This window comes from Neodiprion lecontei, chromosome 1, assembly GCF_021901455.1.
Source record: "Neodiprion lecontei isolate iyNeoLeco1 chromosome 1, iyNeoLeco1.1, whole genome shotgun sequence".
NCBI classification, from domain to species: Eukaryota; Metazoa; Arthropoda; class Insecta; order Hymenoptera; family Diprionidae; genus Neodiprion; species Neodiprion lecontei.
The window spans coordinates 36,625,658-36,641,654 of NC_060260.1; the positions used below are offsets into that span (position 1 = coordinate 36,625,658).

Here is a 15,997-nt window from a genome sequence, read left to right on the forward strand (position 1 = left end):
GTGGGTTGTCTTGGCATAAATTTTTCAACGGATGTTTGCAAAATGTCGAAATTACCATATTTTTGGCGACGCTCTACTGTAGGTACGAGTCACGCCGCACTTTCGGTTACGAATAGCGGCTGCTATTTCACGCCTGTAACACCTTCGAAAGTTCTTTTCCTCCCTATTTTTATTTTTCGAAAATCCCATTTTGTTTTCTTAAACTTAACAAATTCGGTAAAACATCTGTGCTGAATTTTTTCTTCGGTGTATAACATATCAGGAACAGCATTCTCCGGGAATAAAAATGAAAGTGAAATAAATTCCGCTTGTACGAAATTATAGGTGTAATAAATTCTTCCAAACCGGCGATAAAATCGCCGTGATTTTCAGCCGGTGAAGGCACTCAAAAATTAAACACCCTGTATCCGTGTCTAAGTATCAACGAGATCTTCACGCGGCGATGTCCAAATTAGCAGCTTTATAAATCTTCCCACACCAGCAAAAAAAGAACGAGGATGGCCAGCGATGGAATTCTTGAAACAACTATCGCTTATCTAGTATTTTCTCGAATCGTAACTAACGGAGTACCAAACCTCCTTGGCTGTCTTTTCCTCATAAATATTCAGCCCGCCTCTGACAGCAGGGAACCGTTTTAGAACATCTTACATATCCGCGACCTTCTTGGCTTTTAAACAGTGGTCGGTTCATCCGCCGAGAGATTTCGTGTTTAACTGATAAATTAACATTTCTACACGACGGCCAACCTGCTAAGCTAATTATTCGTCGTCAGACTGCGCAATAAAAATTATATACTTGACTCGTGCATATATATGTACACGAGTAAATTAAAATGTGTTTGTATATCCTGAAGGTGGATCTTTCTGCAATCCACCGCAATGAATTGGGAAACAAATTTTGCAAACTGGCCATTTAACGTGTCTAATTCACGTTTATTCACCGCAGCATCCATTTATCATCCACCTTTCAACCCACTCGTAATCGTATGGAACACGACACGCTGCGGGCACTACCGGCATATCCTGTTATAAAAATACAAATCCCATTACGAGTTGCAACGGATGAAAAACGCTTTCATTCAATTTTATCTCGTATGAAAACAACACTGGCACCTATCGAAGAGAGGTGGATGTACCAAATTGATACGAAATAGGGTATTTCGAATACTACAATAAAAAGTTTTACCTTATGTTGTACAAAATTTTTATTTCTGTTTTTTTTTTACATTTTTATCGGCTAACTTTGAGATATTTAAATACAATCAGAAAAATAAGAAGAATAAACAGAGTGGTTGTATTACGGATTGAAATGTCATTTGCACGAACAGCCATCCATTCCGCACCGGCACGTTACGTGCACGTGGCGTGGATTTAATCCGTACCGTACAAAAGTTCTCCAGCGTGGTCTCAGCTTTTCTTTTGATTGTATTCATTCACGTATTGAATAATAATTTTTTATGGTTTTTTTTTTTCCTTTTTTTTGTTTTCCTATATACGATCGTGGTTGCAGCGTTGTTATAATTTTCAGTCGTGATGCTCGTCGTCCGTGTGCGCGTCGATGATAGTCACGTATCAACCGGACGGAGACTGCAGCGATGCTCGAAGCTGCTCACTGACGTCCGTAAACCGGGTTTGGTTTGTAGGTTTCGTCCTCTGCGGGGTGAGCCTCGTTCCAGGCCAAACTCTTGAGGATTGCTTCTGGGATTTCCGGGGCGACAGGGATGGCGTTACCTCGTGCGTTGTATCCGTTTTCGTCGGCGACGTATGTGATCTCTACCGGTGTTCCATCCGGAGCCGTGTACCGGTATACACCCTGTACGCTTGGTGCGGGCTCACCGTTGGGTCCTGCGGGCTTGGGGACGCTGGTCTCAGCGGCCGCGATTCCGTTTTCGGTTTCGTATTTATAGCTGTAGGAACCGTCCGGGTTCTGCTCGGAGTCCAGGCTCACGATCCTCGCCGATCCTTCCTTGGAGACGTACTGGGCCTGGTTGGTGTAAGCCTGAGGCGCTGCGTATGCGGAAGCCACGAGGGCGAGAGCACAGATCTGTTGATAATTGGTAAAAGGGTGTCGATTAGTTACGATAGATTGGCGATAGTGTGCGGTTGACCGATTTACTGCAAGATTACGAATCGCAATAAGACGTGTAGCGAAATAGAGTGCGATCGACTTGGAGGGTAATTTGGCAAGACCGAATGAAGTCTTTGAAGATCGGATTCAGAGATGAATTCTCGTCTCACAATTAGAAATATTCGTAACGATAGAGTAAACTTACGAAGAATTTCATTTTGGATTGCTGTTCTTGGTAGATGCGCAGGAGGAAGATCGAACTGTGATTGACTGATCAACGAACGATCCGCATATTTATACAGTAAAAGTGAAACTCCCCTACTCCGACGCTCTGCATCTGACGATTTGGGCCGGTCGATCCACCGGCTATTACGGAGCTGAGGATCTTCTGCTGCCGAAATTATTTGTCGTCTTTGACCTTTCTCGCCGACTAATTCGATCGATTGTATAACCCATGCCGGCGAACGTGGCGAACGCATGGTCAGCGTAATACCGCCCATCGTGCGTATTACGGCGGGGATTCTCGATGTCCTCAAAGGCCGGTCCTCGTGACACCGAAAAGGAAAGACACAGCCGATTTATGAGAGGATCTCGAGGTCTCTTGATTTGTTAACTCCCGGGCCGAGACACACCCGGGACCATAAAATAAGAGAGGAGCAAAGGAAGAGAAGAAAAAAAAAACAACGTGAAACAAACAAAACAAAAAAAAAAGAGGCAGAGGAGCCGAAAAAAAACGACGCTAGGAATACTTAATCGCAAGAAACCGGTATTGGCTCGCGGGTTGGTTTCACGCAATCTGCGAACTTCTTTAATGTCATCGGGGAACGATGTCGTGCACGAAAACGATTTCATGATACACAGGCACCCATTCAGATGTTCATTACCACTGCAGCGTCTTTACTATATCCTCGGTCATTTTACACATCATAGACGTAATCACGTGTAGAAAGTTTTTGTATAAATAGCGGCAGATGAGCTGCAGTAGGTACATTGTGAACCAATCTCGACTTGGATCAACATGAAGTTTTTGGTAAGATATCGCGTCCCACGATCTGCCGTACGCATTGCATTGAATTCTCACGAAACTCACGACATCATGGATCACAGTGAAATCGTTATAATCTCGTAATGGATCAACTTGCAGCAAGGATAATAATTCTCAATTGTGATCGTTCAGTGAGCGCGGCTTCCATTGTCCTCGTAAAATACGACAACTTGACGCGTCAAACTTCGTATAAAACGGCACGAGGAATCCGCGCCTTGATTATCGTCGCGAATTTGCCGCGTTGTCGTTCCAACAATGAATTATTGTTACCTCTCTCACGCCATCCTCACCGTCATCGTTATCATCCTCAGTGTGTTCTCCTCCCGACGGAGCCGGGGCCTCTTCGCCCTGACCCAAAATCCGAATACCCTAATCACCGTCTCTGCTTTCGTACACATTTTCAGATCGTATCTCTCAGCCTGGCGGTGGTCGCCTCCGCCCAGTACAAGGAACCCCTCAATCAGAACTACGCCAAGATCTTGCGCCAGGATCAGGAAGTGAACCCTGATGGAACCTACGATTTTACATACGAAACTGAAAACGGAATTTCCGCTGCTGCGAAAGGCGGTCCTGTCGGCTCGGGGCCCAACGGTGAACTCGTAATCCAGGAAGAGGGTGGATACCAGTACACGGCTCCCGACGGCCAGTTAATCTCCGTCAGGTACGTCGCCGGTCCCAACGGCTTCGTTCCCGAGGGAGCCCATCTTCCGGTCGGCCCACCAGTACCCGAGGCTATCCTCCGCTCCATTGAGTTCAACAGGGCTAACGAACGCAAGGAAGTACCGGAATACAGGCCCCCGCAGACCATCTACCAGCCGTCGACCACAGCCAGACCTTTCTACCCTTCCTCCACCGTCTACCCCAGCCCGAACCCCTTCGGCAGGCAACCCAACTTCTATAACCTTCCTGGATACCAGCAGGGCTAGAACCAGCCTGGACGCCGCTAAACCGTGGGATGATTTAGAGTCGTCAGTTACAATGTAGTAAACCGTATATATATATACATATATATAGATATGTACATATACATATTCCTTTTTTTTTGGGATGAATAAACAAGTGTTCTGAACAAATTTATTTGCCACTTAATGAGCCCCAGAAACACAAAAACTACTAGAATAATTAGAAAAAAAATTATATGTCTACTTTCATAGGCTAGTACCTATCCCGTCTAGCTATTAATGGCGGCCATTCAAAACTGTAATTGCAATCGATTCCTGTGACGAAATTGTAGGTCAATGTTGTGTTTGAAACAATCAATCCTCGCGTTTTGCAACGTTCGTCATATTTTTGAGGTTTTTGCCGAGCTGGAAATATTTAGGGCGAGATAAAATGTAGAGAAGTTACTGCCGACGAACTGGGCGCTCGGGAATCGAGAGAAAACACATTCCGAGCATCGTGGCGTCAACAGCTCAGAAATATAGAGGACATAGGTATGTCGAAATATTCGGTCGTTTGTCCGTAACTTTTGATCCTCTGATCGCAGCCAATTTAGACTGTGCGTGTACGTTTTCTTTCGAAAGTTTACGTTGCTATAGCGACCGAACGAATTGGTTCAAGTGTTTTTCGAAATCGACTGAAATCTTTCGGAGAAAACGGGAAGGATTAGCCTTGCTTTTTTGTGATATTCAGAGCTCGGAAACTTTTTGTCTCAGAATCGTTTCGTAGAACTATTTTTCCAGTAATTGGACCCTCAAAAATCACAAAAACACATCAAAAACAGCGTAGGACCGACGGCAGAGGAGTGACAAAGGAAATCTGTCATTGTTCGAATGTGATTTTTGGTCCGTTGCTCATAGCGTGTTCAGACTGCATGCAATCGATTCCTCTCGTCTAAAATTACGTCGATAGAGTACATCGAAGACATGATTTCAGCATTTTTCGTAAATGTAGAAAATTGCACCAAGAATCCGAATACTTTTTTTCCGCAAAATATTTGTTATCTCAGAATCGAGTTGTATGACCGTTTCTCGACTGGATCAACGCACAGAAGTGCGAAAAAGAGACTTCGAACAACAAACGATCAGCAGCTGAATAAATACAAAGGTAATATAGAAGAATTTGATGTTTGCTTTATTTCAATATCAGTTACAGAAAACATAGATAATACAACATCATACATCACACATCGTATCCTGCAGAAGTGAGTTGTACCAGTACAAAGGTCACAACTTGAGCTGTATGTTGAAACTATGACAATAAGTAGCTAATATGGTATTTTTCATATTCTGCTTGAGACAATGTAAGCTGCGTACCAACTTCCATGTGAAAATACTCAGATATCTCATCTACTTTTTAATCATATTTTGGTATTCATCTTTGTATTTCACTTTAAGTATACTTGTCAACTTGCTATATTACGACACACTGACACCTGAACACTTGTACTAGTATTAAGGCATATCGAATAAACTGAAACTCTGAGCTAGGAATTTGTCATTTTTATTTTCCACCTTTTCGAGACCCAGTCGCAAATTTAATTTTTTCCGCATGCAAGTTTTCGTTCATTGTTCATAGGGTAAGCCCAGCTGCATTTGCAATTTTTCGAGACTGATCAGACCCTGAAAAATGCAACATGAATACGTGAAATAACGGAGAACCAAGGGCTGAAAAGATTTAGAAGTTGCTCGTGTTATGGCTATAACTCTTAATCGGTTGAGCGGAGCGTATTCGTACTGCGCCCAATCGATTTCTCTCGCAAAATTACGTCGGAATAGTACTTGAAAGAATTTATTTAAGCGCTTTTAAAAATCGCGAAAATTTTCGCCAAAAATACAAAGGGGTTAGCCTTACCTTTTTTTCGGCCAAAAAATTTTAGGTCTCAGATTCGATTTGTACGACCCTTTCACGACCAATTGGACCACCAGGAACTCAGAAAACGCAGCGAAAAGAGCGAGAGATCAACAGGAGAGAAATTACGAAGGAAAACGAACCAGCCGAAAAATGTCAAAAACACACGTTTTGGTTTTTTGGCTGTAACTTTTGATTCGCTGCTCGCAGCATATTGGGACTGTGCCCAATCGTTTTCTCTCGCAAAATTACGTCGGAATAGTGCATCAAAGAATTTATTCCAGCTGTTTTCAAAATCGCGAAAATTTTCGTCAAAAATACAAAGGGGTTAGCCTTACCTTTTTTTCGGCCAAAAAATTTTAGGTCTCAGATTCGATTTGTACGACCCTTTCATGACCAATTGGACCACCAGGAACTCAGGAAACGCAGCGAAAAGAGCGTGAGATCAACAGGAGAGAAATTACGAAGGAAAACGAACCAGCCGAAAAATGTCAAAAACACACGTTTTGGTTTTTTGGCTGTAACTTTTGATTCGCTGCTCGCAGCATATTGGGACTGTGCCCAATCGTTTTCTCTCGCAAAATTACGTCGGAATAGTGCATCAAAGAATTTATTCCAGCTGTTTTCAAAATCGCGAAAATTTTCGTCAAAAATACAAAGGGGTTAGCCTTACCTTTTTTTCGGCCAAAAAATTTTAGGTCTCAGATTCGATTTGTACGACCCTTTCATGACCAATTGGACCACCAGGAACTCAGAAAACGCAGCGAAAAGAGCGTGAGATCAACAGCAGAGAAATTACGAAGGAAAACGCACCAGCCGAAAAATGTCAAAAACGCATGTTTTGGTTTTTTGGCTCCAACTCTTCATACGATGCTCGCAGAATATTGGGACTGTACCCAATCGTTTTCTCTCGCAAAATTACGTCGGAATAGTGCATCAAAGAAGTTATTCCAGCTTTTTTCAAAATCGCGAAAATTTTCGTCAAAAATACAAAGGGGTTACCTTTTTTTCGGCCAAAAAATTTAAGGTCTCAGATCCGATTTGTACGACCCTTTCATGACCAATTGGACCACCAGGAACTCAGAAAACGCAGCGAAAAGAGCGTGAGATCAACAGGAGAGAGATTACGAAGAAAAGAGCACCAGCCGAAAAATGTCAAAAACGCTCTTTTTGGTTTTTTGGCTCCAACTCTTCATACGTTGCTCGCAGCATATTGGAACTGTGCCCAATCGTTTTCTCTCTCAAAATTACGTCGAAATAGTGCATCAAAGAATTTATTCCAGCTTTTTTCAAAATCGCGAAAATTTTCGCCAAAAATACAAAGGGGTTAGCCTTACCTTTTTTTCGGCCAAAAAATTTTAGGTCTCAGATTCGATTTGTACGACCCTTTCATGACCAATTGGACCACCAGGAACTCAGAAAACGCAGCGAAAAGAGCGTGAGATCAACAGGAGAGAAATTACGAAGGAAAACGAACCAGCCGAAAAATGTCAAAAACACACGTTTTGGTTTTTTGGCTGTAACTTTTGATTCGCTGCTCGCACCGCATTCGGACTACGCCCAATCGATTTCTCTCGCAAAATTACGTCGGAATAGTGCATCAAAGAATTTATTCCAGCTTTTTTCAAAATCGCGAAAATTTTCGCCAAAAATACAAAGGGGTTAGCCTTACCTTTTTTTCGGCCAAAAAATTTTAGGTCTCAGATTCGATTTGTACGACCCTTTCATGACCAATTGGACCACCAGGAACTCAAAAAACGCAGCGAAAAGAGCGTGAGATCAACAGGAGAGAGATTACGAAGAAAAGAGCACCAGCCGAAAAATGTCAAAAACGCTCTTTTTGGTTTTTTGGCTCCAACTCTTCATACGTTGCTCGCAGCATATTGGGACTGTGCCCAATCGTTTTCTCTCGCAAAATTACGTCGGAATAGTGCATCAAAGAATTTATTCCAGCTTTTTTCAAAATCGCGAAAATTTTCGCCAAAAATACAAAGGGGTTAGCCTTACCTTTTTTTCGGCCAAAAAATTTTAGGTCTCAGATTCGATTTGTACGACCCTTTCATGACCAATTGGACCACCAGGAACTCAGAAAACGCAGCGAAAAGAGCGTGAGATCAACAGCAGAGAAATTACGAAGGAAAACGCACCAGCCGAAAAATGTCAAAAACGCATGTTTTGGTTTTTTGGCTCCAACTCTTCATACGATGCTCGCAGAATATTGGGACTGTGCCCAATCGTTTTCTCTCGCAAAATTACGTCGGAATAGTGCATCAAAGAATTTATTCCAGCTGTTTTCAAAATCGCGAAAATTTTCGTCAAAAATACAAAGGGGTTAGCCTTACCTTTTTTTCGGCCAAAAAATTTTAGGTCTCAGATTCGATTTGTACGACCCTTTCATGACCAATTGGACCACCAGGAACTCAAAAAACGCAGCGAAAAGAGCGTGAGATCAACAGGAGAGAGATTACGAAGAAAAGAGCACCAGCCGAAAAATGTCAAAAACACTCTTTTTGGTTTTTTGGCTCCAACTCTTCATACGTTGCTCGCAGCATATTGGGACTGTGCCCAATCGTTTTCTCTCGCAAAATTACGTCGGAATAGTGCATCAAAGAATTTATTCCAGCTTTTTTCAAAATCGCGAAAATTTTCGCCAAAAATACAAAGGGGTTAGCCTTACCTTTTTTTCGGCCAAAAAATTTTAGGTCTCAGATTCGATTTGTACGACCCTTTCATGACCAATTGGACCACCAGGAACTCAGAAAACGCAGCGAAAAGAGCGTGAGATCAACAGCAGAGAAATTACGAAGGAAAACGCACCAGCCGAAAAATGTCAAAAACGCATGTTTTGGTTTTTTGGCTCCAACTCTTCATACGATGCTCGCAGAATATTGGGACTGTGCCCAATCGTTTTCTCTCGCAAAATTACGTCGGAATAGTGCATCAAAGAAGTTATTCCAGCTTTTTTCAAAATCGCGAAAATTTTCGTCAAAAATACAAAGGGGTTACCTTTTTTTCGGCCAAAAAATTTAAGGTCTCAGATCCGATTTGTACGACCCTTTCATGACCAATTGGACCACCAGGAACTCAGAAAACGCAGCGAAAAGAGCGTGAGATCAACAGGAGAGAGATTACGAAGAAAAGAGCACCAGCCGAAAAATGTCAAAAACACACGTTTTGGTTTTTTGGCTCCAACTCTTCATACGTTGCTCGCAGCATATCGGGACTGTGCCCAATCGTTTTCTCTCGCAAATTACGTCGAAATAGTGCATCAAAGAATTTATTCCAGCTTTTTCCAAAATCGCGAAAATTTTCGCCAAAAATACAAAGGGGTTAGCCTTACCTTTTTTTCGGCCAAAAAATTTTAGGTCTCTGATTCGATTTGTACGACCCTTTCATGACCAATTGGACCACCAGGAACTCAGAAGACGCAGCGAAAAGAGGGTGAGATCAACAGGAGAGAAATTACGAAGAAAAGAGCACCAGCCGAAAAATGTCAAAAACACACGTTTTGGTTTTTTGGCTGTAACTTTTGATTCGCTGCTCGCACCGCATTCGGACTACGCCCAATCGATTTCTCTCGCAAAATTACGTAGGAATAGTACACGAAAGATTTTGTTCAAGCACTTTTCAGCATCGCGAAAATTTTCGCCAAAAATACAAAGGGGTTAGCCTTACCTTTTTTTCGGCCAAAAAATTTTAGGTCTTAGATCCGATTTGTATGACCCTTTCATGACTCATTGGACCACTATAAACTCACGCTTACCCTCTCAACCGCGTCATAGTTCTTAAAATCCTTCTGAACTCTGTTATTGATCGTCATCAGCGGACGCCCTTGTTTTTATTCTTCGAATATATAACAGAGCTTTCCTTCGGATCGAGTACAATTGTCGATAAGCTTTCGTAAAAGCCATTAGTTCCAACGTTCACTCATAATTGCTTGTTATGCAATGGTCGAATCAGCAATATCTCGTTGATATTCTACCCATGTTCCATTAATCTATGGTATTTTATTGAAAGTAATATATCCCTTTCATTCGCACTCACCAAGAAACAGATAAAGCGACGGATATCCGAGCTTCTCCCGTTGAAAATTACGTAATTTCATTTTATCAGAAGGATCGCGCGGCCCTCATTTACGTCAGCATAGCGTGTACCTACATTTTTTCAGCATTCTAACTAATCGTCATATTAAGCCCAAAGATTTAACGGGATTGCTTTACTGTTTTCGTATTTCATGGGTTCAATCACTCTGCGTTTTTGAATCGATTTCTAGCATCCGTTTTCCAATAAACTGGTTATCAAGGGTTCAATAATTCACAGAGAAACCTTTCGCAAGAAGAATTTCCTTACTGACTGGTGATTCGTAGACAATTTGTACATCTTGGCGATATTTCTCAGTACGAAGAATATAAAAAGATAGTCTTTTAATAATATTATTTACTATAAGAACATCAGATTTTTCTATTCTTCGTACCAAGAAATATTATCGTAATATACAAGGTGCCCAAAAATTACCTGTAGTCGGTGCGTGAATTTTTGATACGAAAAGTTTCTGCGTGCACCTTAAGACCTAAATCGATTCAGCTGATTCAAAACGCCAGCCAGATTACAAAATATTTGGGCTCCATTTCTTCAACCATTCCCATCGTAAAAAATTGATCGGACTCGTCGCAAGCAATTTTTTTTTTTTTTCATTTTTCCTGAATGCGAATTAAATTATTTTCCATCATGATTCTCAGTGCCAGTAGCCTTTAAATTCGACACCCACTGGATGCCAAGGAACTATTATTGCTAGAAAGGGCCATTCAAATACATTCAAACCATCGAGTTCCAGCATTACGAGCGATAATTCCTTTTGTTAGCCGCAGCCTCGGTCTGGGCGAGCCTGGATTATGCAAATACGAATTCAATACCGTATCAGATGGTATTTCTAGAAATTTGCAAGTGCGTCAAAATATGAGACAGTCATTTCCACGAGATACGTATATTACGTAGAACGGGCTTTAACAACGCTGAAACATAACTCTTCCATCCTCTGAGAATCTCGTATAAATGAGGGATGGAGTAGGACTCGCAGCTCAGTATCCATCACCATCGGCGAGCTTCCGCTCGAGACAGCCACCCAGTTTTTGGAAATCGTTTTCTCAGACGATAATTTATTTACCATTCAGTACGACGAGTAGTTCAAATCAACACGTCGATTGTAAACCGACGATCGTGATCTATCAGGTAAGATTGATATACGAATATCTAGTTCATTACAGATACTGCGTTTTACGATACACATTCAGGATCAAACACTTTTCCCACATTGACGCAAATAAGATTCGGTTGAATTCGAAATTGCAATTCTTGGAGGGAGTTACACAATAAGATGCGGTGACTTCCGGGACGTCCAAATTCACTTTTTTATTAATTTTTACATCAATTCAACGTTCAACACGTGATCTATTACTGAAGTCAGACGAACCAACAACGCCAGCCAATCACAACTAACAGTAAGGAATACGCTCGAATGTAAAAAGCATTCTCAAGTCTTGTCAGATTTGTTGAGCACATGATTAAACAATAAGAGCTTCATATCTTCATAGTAATTCTCACATATTTTTTACCCATTACATTCTGCACGTACACCTATAATTCTTAATAAGAATATACATATATATATATATATATATATATATATATATATATATATATATATATATATATATATATATATGCCTATATGTATATATTGTAACGTGGCTTTTCAAAAACGCCCGTCACAAGGGCACACAACCGTTATTATTTCTAGTTTACGCGTCCTCAGCAGGGTACTCCAACCGAACTCGATACAAAATAGGCAATAACTACTCTTAACTAATTCTTTCTTTGTAAATTCTTTATTTCGCGCTTCGGCGCAAGCTAATAAGGTACTTGGACGACAACGATCCCGACCAACGAGGGACCACTAGCTACCGTTTGCAGCTCTCGACGACTTCGCCTACCGACGGTCTAATCAGACTATACTGGCTACCTTGAAGCACCTTTATATACACCTGGGGTAGCATCCACCGGAACCTTCCGTATCGCCTCGACTGCCGGTGAACAGGGAGATAAAAATCCTCCCGGCGGCCGAGGGCACCGTTCCTCGAAGAGGAACCAGCCGCCCGCTCTATCGGATGCCGTAAGGATGGCGTGAAAGCCAGACCGTAGCCTGCCATCTTCCGACTTACCGGCCTGGTGCCGGACCGACCCCAAACCACTACGTCCAGGTTGATAAAGCCATCGTTCCGAGGATCGACGCAGCCTTCCTGTCAGCAAGGACTAATTGTGTGGGTCGTGGTCGACGGTTTAGCTAGCCGTGTAACTGCACGACCTCGAGTACAGGCAGCCAGCTACTGCCTGTACAAAAGCCGGTGGAAGTGAACAATGAGGCGTCACTCTCCACTCGGTAACTTTGGCCGAGAGGCACCCTGTGTATGCCTCTGTCAAAGAAGTCCCCGATGATAGGCAACCTGGACCGTAAATCGAAGCAGCTACAAAATCGTACGAGTTGGTGTCAATGACGAAATCGCGAGCCGCACATTACGCCACATCTAGTGGTAATTTTGGAAAACGCATGACCACGCCGTAACCAATATTCGCCACAGGGGGATGGCCTATTTGCGGTGAGGGTCAACCAACCATTCAAAGGGAAGAAGAATCACCTCACGACAACCGTGAGATCGGCGAGCCGAACTCCGACCTCCTTCTATGCTACGCTTGACCTGCTGGGTGACAGCATAGTATTTATTCCTCCATCCTCCCGATCCAAGCTATCGATACCTTTCCTTCTACCGCTATCGTTTTTCTACCGTTGATCGTCCCGCTACCGTTCTATCGTTTGTTCTACCGTAAAATTTATCCTATAAAATCGTTTCATCCTTTTTCCCTTCCTTCTCAGTTTTGCTAATATTAACTATAATTAAAAATAGAGTCAGTTCGTGTGCCTGAAGTCACCGACTAAGGTAAGGCTTCTGCCTCTGTACTGTATCGTTACGAAGTTGCTCATAATTTCTATTCTTTCCTATGGTATTCATCGACTTTGTGTGAATCATGGTCCACGGCTTAGAGTTGCGGTAAGCCGCCGTGCGATTGCATGATTTCAGTAATTAATTATTTTTGTGTCTGAGCGACCTCGTAACTGCCGAATAATTATTTATTTTGTATTTATGATTTTTCTGATTATTTGTGAATTACTATTAGCCTGCTTCTGTACTTTCTATCGTATTTTGAGCCCTATCGGCTTTACGTTTCATTCCATACTCTTTTGTAATAGTAGTGTGCTTTATATTTTATTTTTGTCATTGCTTATTATATTTTTATTTATTTTTGTGCTTATTGTATCATATATCGAGTTCCTTGGAGTACAACCGAGCGTAGAATCAGCCCCTAGATATTACCGCACCTTTTTTATTGCTATTGGCAATTTTATATTATTTTTGCATGTTATTCATTTCCCTGTACCTTGTTAAATTAAGTTCTGCAAATTATTCTTTGGTACTGCGGTGTATTTAGTGTATTTCTTTATCTTGTAAACTCTCCGAAATTCTCACTCTCTCATAATTTTGTATTTTGTATTATCTCAAAAGTTGTGTTTAGGAATTCATTGTTTAATTCCTCAGGTCCGTAATAATTATAAATTATTGATTCTATCGTTTATGAATAATTCTACCGAATGCTATCTAGTCGATCGTTTGCCGACTTTGTAAATTGTTAATGAATGTCAATCTCTCGTACTGGTTATAATCTATGGTAAATTCGTCGTATTACCTACCGAATTATCGTTACGTTGTTTTCTACCGATTGCAGTAAAGTCCTCTCAGATTTTTTTATTTTACATATTTCGTAACATAGAGGGGATCGAAAATTTGATAATTTGGTGTTTTCTGGCACGGAGAACTCATTTTCAAAAATTCATAACGCCGGCTCTGTTTGAGCTGAAAAGTTCGTTTTTTCAATCCAAAGCTAATAAATTAAATTTTAATGCAACAATTGTTTCATTTACGATTATTCCGAAATTTATATTGTTATAAATAATTAATATGTTTAAATCGATTTTTAGCAATTGCCTTCACTTCGTAGCGAGTTCTCAGCACGACCATCGTATTCTCCATCAATTCAAAATATGTTATGGATAAAAAATTTGACGTAGAATACGATGACGTAGATACGATACATTATACAGTCGTATAAAACGTGCACCCCGACTTACGTTTTTTTCGACTTACGCCGTCAATGCCGGAACGACCCATAGCGTAACTTCGGGGTATTACTGTTTCGGAATCATTCTGAAATTGTACATCGCTTGTTACACACAACTATACTGACAATAATGAAATAATTTTATGTTCGAAGCTATTTTACTAGTGAAAAGGGTTTCGAAAAATGATTATATATAATATTGGAACACTTTATTCATGTTACTATGGATATATGAAACAATTGTTGACATCGACGTTGAGGATTATACCTTCTGAGATATTAAATGCAAGGAAATAGTATCTGAGATTCGAGGTAACTATGAAGCTGCGGGTTGTGCGAAACAGTTCCTTCTCCCGGTTGATGGGAGTTTCTAACATCCTTTGCGAAGTAATGTAATTTGAACATAGTTCACCACTCCACGAAGATATCCTCGCGGCATGTGACATTGCGTCCGTCCAACGGTTACGACGGATTATCCTGTAAAATATAAGCGTGTTCATTTGATTGTTTCGCTTTTTCAATGCAGAATCCATAACATGATTAGTACTTGTCGATAAAAATATACTTTGGCAGAGAATTCGTGCCCTCCCCTCCTTATCATATAAGGACACATTCAAATACATGGGTCCTCTTCTGTTCTCTTACAGCCATGTGTCGGCGCCATCTCACTATACCCAAAAATGTTGAAAGCGAATGGTCGAATCTGATGAAATGGAATAATGTGATTAAAAATTTTCATCGTCTTGAATAATCCGAAAAGTTGAGATAATCCTTTGAAATTAAGATATTCATTTTTTACGAATCACTCTAAATTTCACCGTGTGAAATGGAATTTTACTACCGGTAGCAGATATCTAACATATGGTCATTCGGAATGAATATGAATGGGAAATTCCTCGTCAAACCCGACGGATTATTTGTAATCGGAAAGATTTTTTACAGAATGTATAAAATGGTAGAAGCCTCGCCAAAAAATGGTACCATTAAACAATTCGTTCGTTAATAACAATTACAATGTTCAATGTTTCCGGATAAACCAAAGTTTTCTACGAAAGCTTATCCTCTCTGCTCGCGAATGTGCTGTGAATCATTTTTCTACGTCAAATAGAACCGGAGATGAGATATTGATTCTTCAAGTTTACTGCGCGCTCATTTTGCAACAAAATTAAATGACTCGGCGCTTCCGGAAAAAAAATCGTAGAAATAGGTTTTGACTTTTTATGCTCATATATCACTTCGAAAAAGCTTTCATTGTTTTGGAAAATACGCGGTCATTTTTTGTTAGGATGATATTTCTGACTCAAGAACCTAAATTTCGTCCCAACTGACGTTTTATGGTTTATATGATGAAATAATAACAGTCGTATTATTTATTTTCCTCAAGTTTTGAAATTTCTCGCATATTTGCATCGTACTTAGGGTATATGTCAACACGTGTAAATTTCACCAATTATCGGATAAAAAAAATTACCGTACGATTATAATAATTGAACCCTCCGAGCATTCGAATCTAGGCTCCGATAAAATTTTTGTTCTGCACACTTCTAACGAAAAATCAAAATGATTATATATCAAGAAAACAGAGAAAAAAAAATTTGCAACACGTATACAATTTGGTTACTGAATATTTTGAAAAATGTATAACAAATCATTTGAACATTCATAATAGATTACCGGCAAAGCGCTAATGCGCCAGTAATCGATCTGAATCTCCGTAGGTCGTAATTTCAATCGAGAGCGGGTGTCGTTCTAGCTGACAGTCGTATGACAGGCTCGATAAACATATTACCCATCAGGATGTTTAGAGATTCTAATGTCTTTATGCCATTATTCATGTAATCATTTCCTGGAATTCTTGTAACGCGT

At 40.8% G+C, this 15,997-nt stretch overlaps 2 protein-coding genes across 2 annotated transcripts; one reads left to right on the top strand and one right to left on the bottom strand.

The window, feature by feature from the left end:
* Positions 1-1,436: 1,436 nt before the first annotated feature.
* On the bottom strand, positions 1,437-2,426 carry LOC107224637 (endocuticle structural glycoprotein SgAbd-1). Its single transcript, XM_015664775.2, has 2 exons — positions 2,273-2,426; positions 1,437-2,043 (listed from the first exon to the last, which is right to left on the bottom strand). Exons 1-2 carry the CDS (start codon positions 2,282-2,284, stop codon positions 1,609-1,611), a joined length of 447 nt encoding a protein of 148 aa, XP_015520261.1. The 5' UTR covers positions 2,285-2,426; the 3' UTR covers positions 1,437-1,608.
* A 517-nt stretch (positions 2,427-2,943) lies between these two features.
* On the top strand, positions 2,944-4,185 carry LOC107224638 (endocuticle structural glycoprotein SgAbd-2). Its single transcript, XM_015664776.2, has 2 exons — positions 2,944-3,097; positions 3,517-4,185. The coding sequence occupies exons 1-2, from the start codon at positions 3,086-3,088 to the stop codon at positions 4,036-4,038; spliced, it is 534 nt and encodes a 177-aa protein (XP_015520262.1). The 5' UTR covers positions 2,944-3,085; the 3' UTR covers positions 4,039-4,185.
* The last annotated feature ends 11,812 nt before the right edge of the window (positions 4,186-15,997 follow it).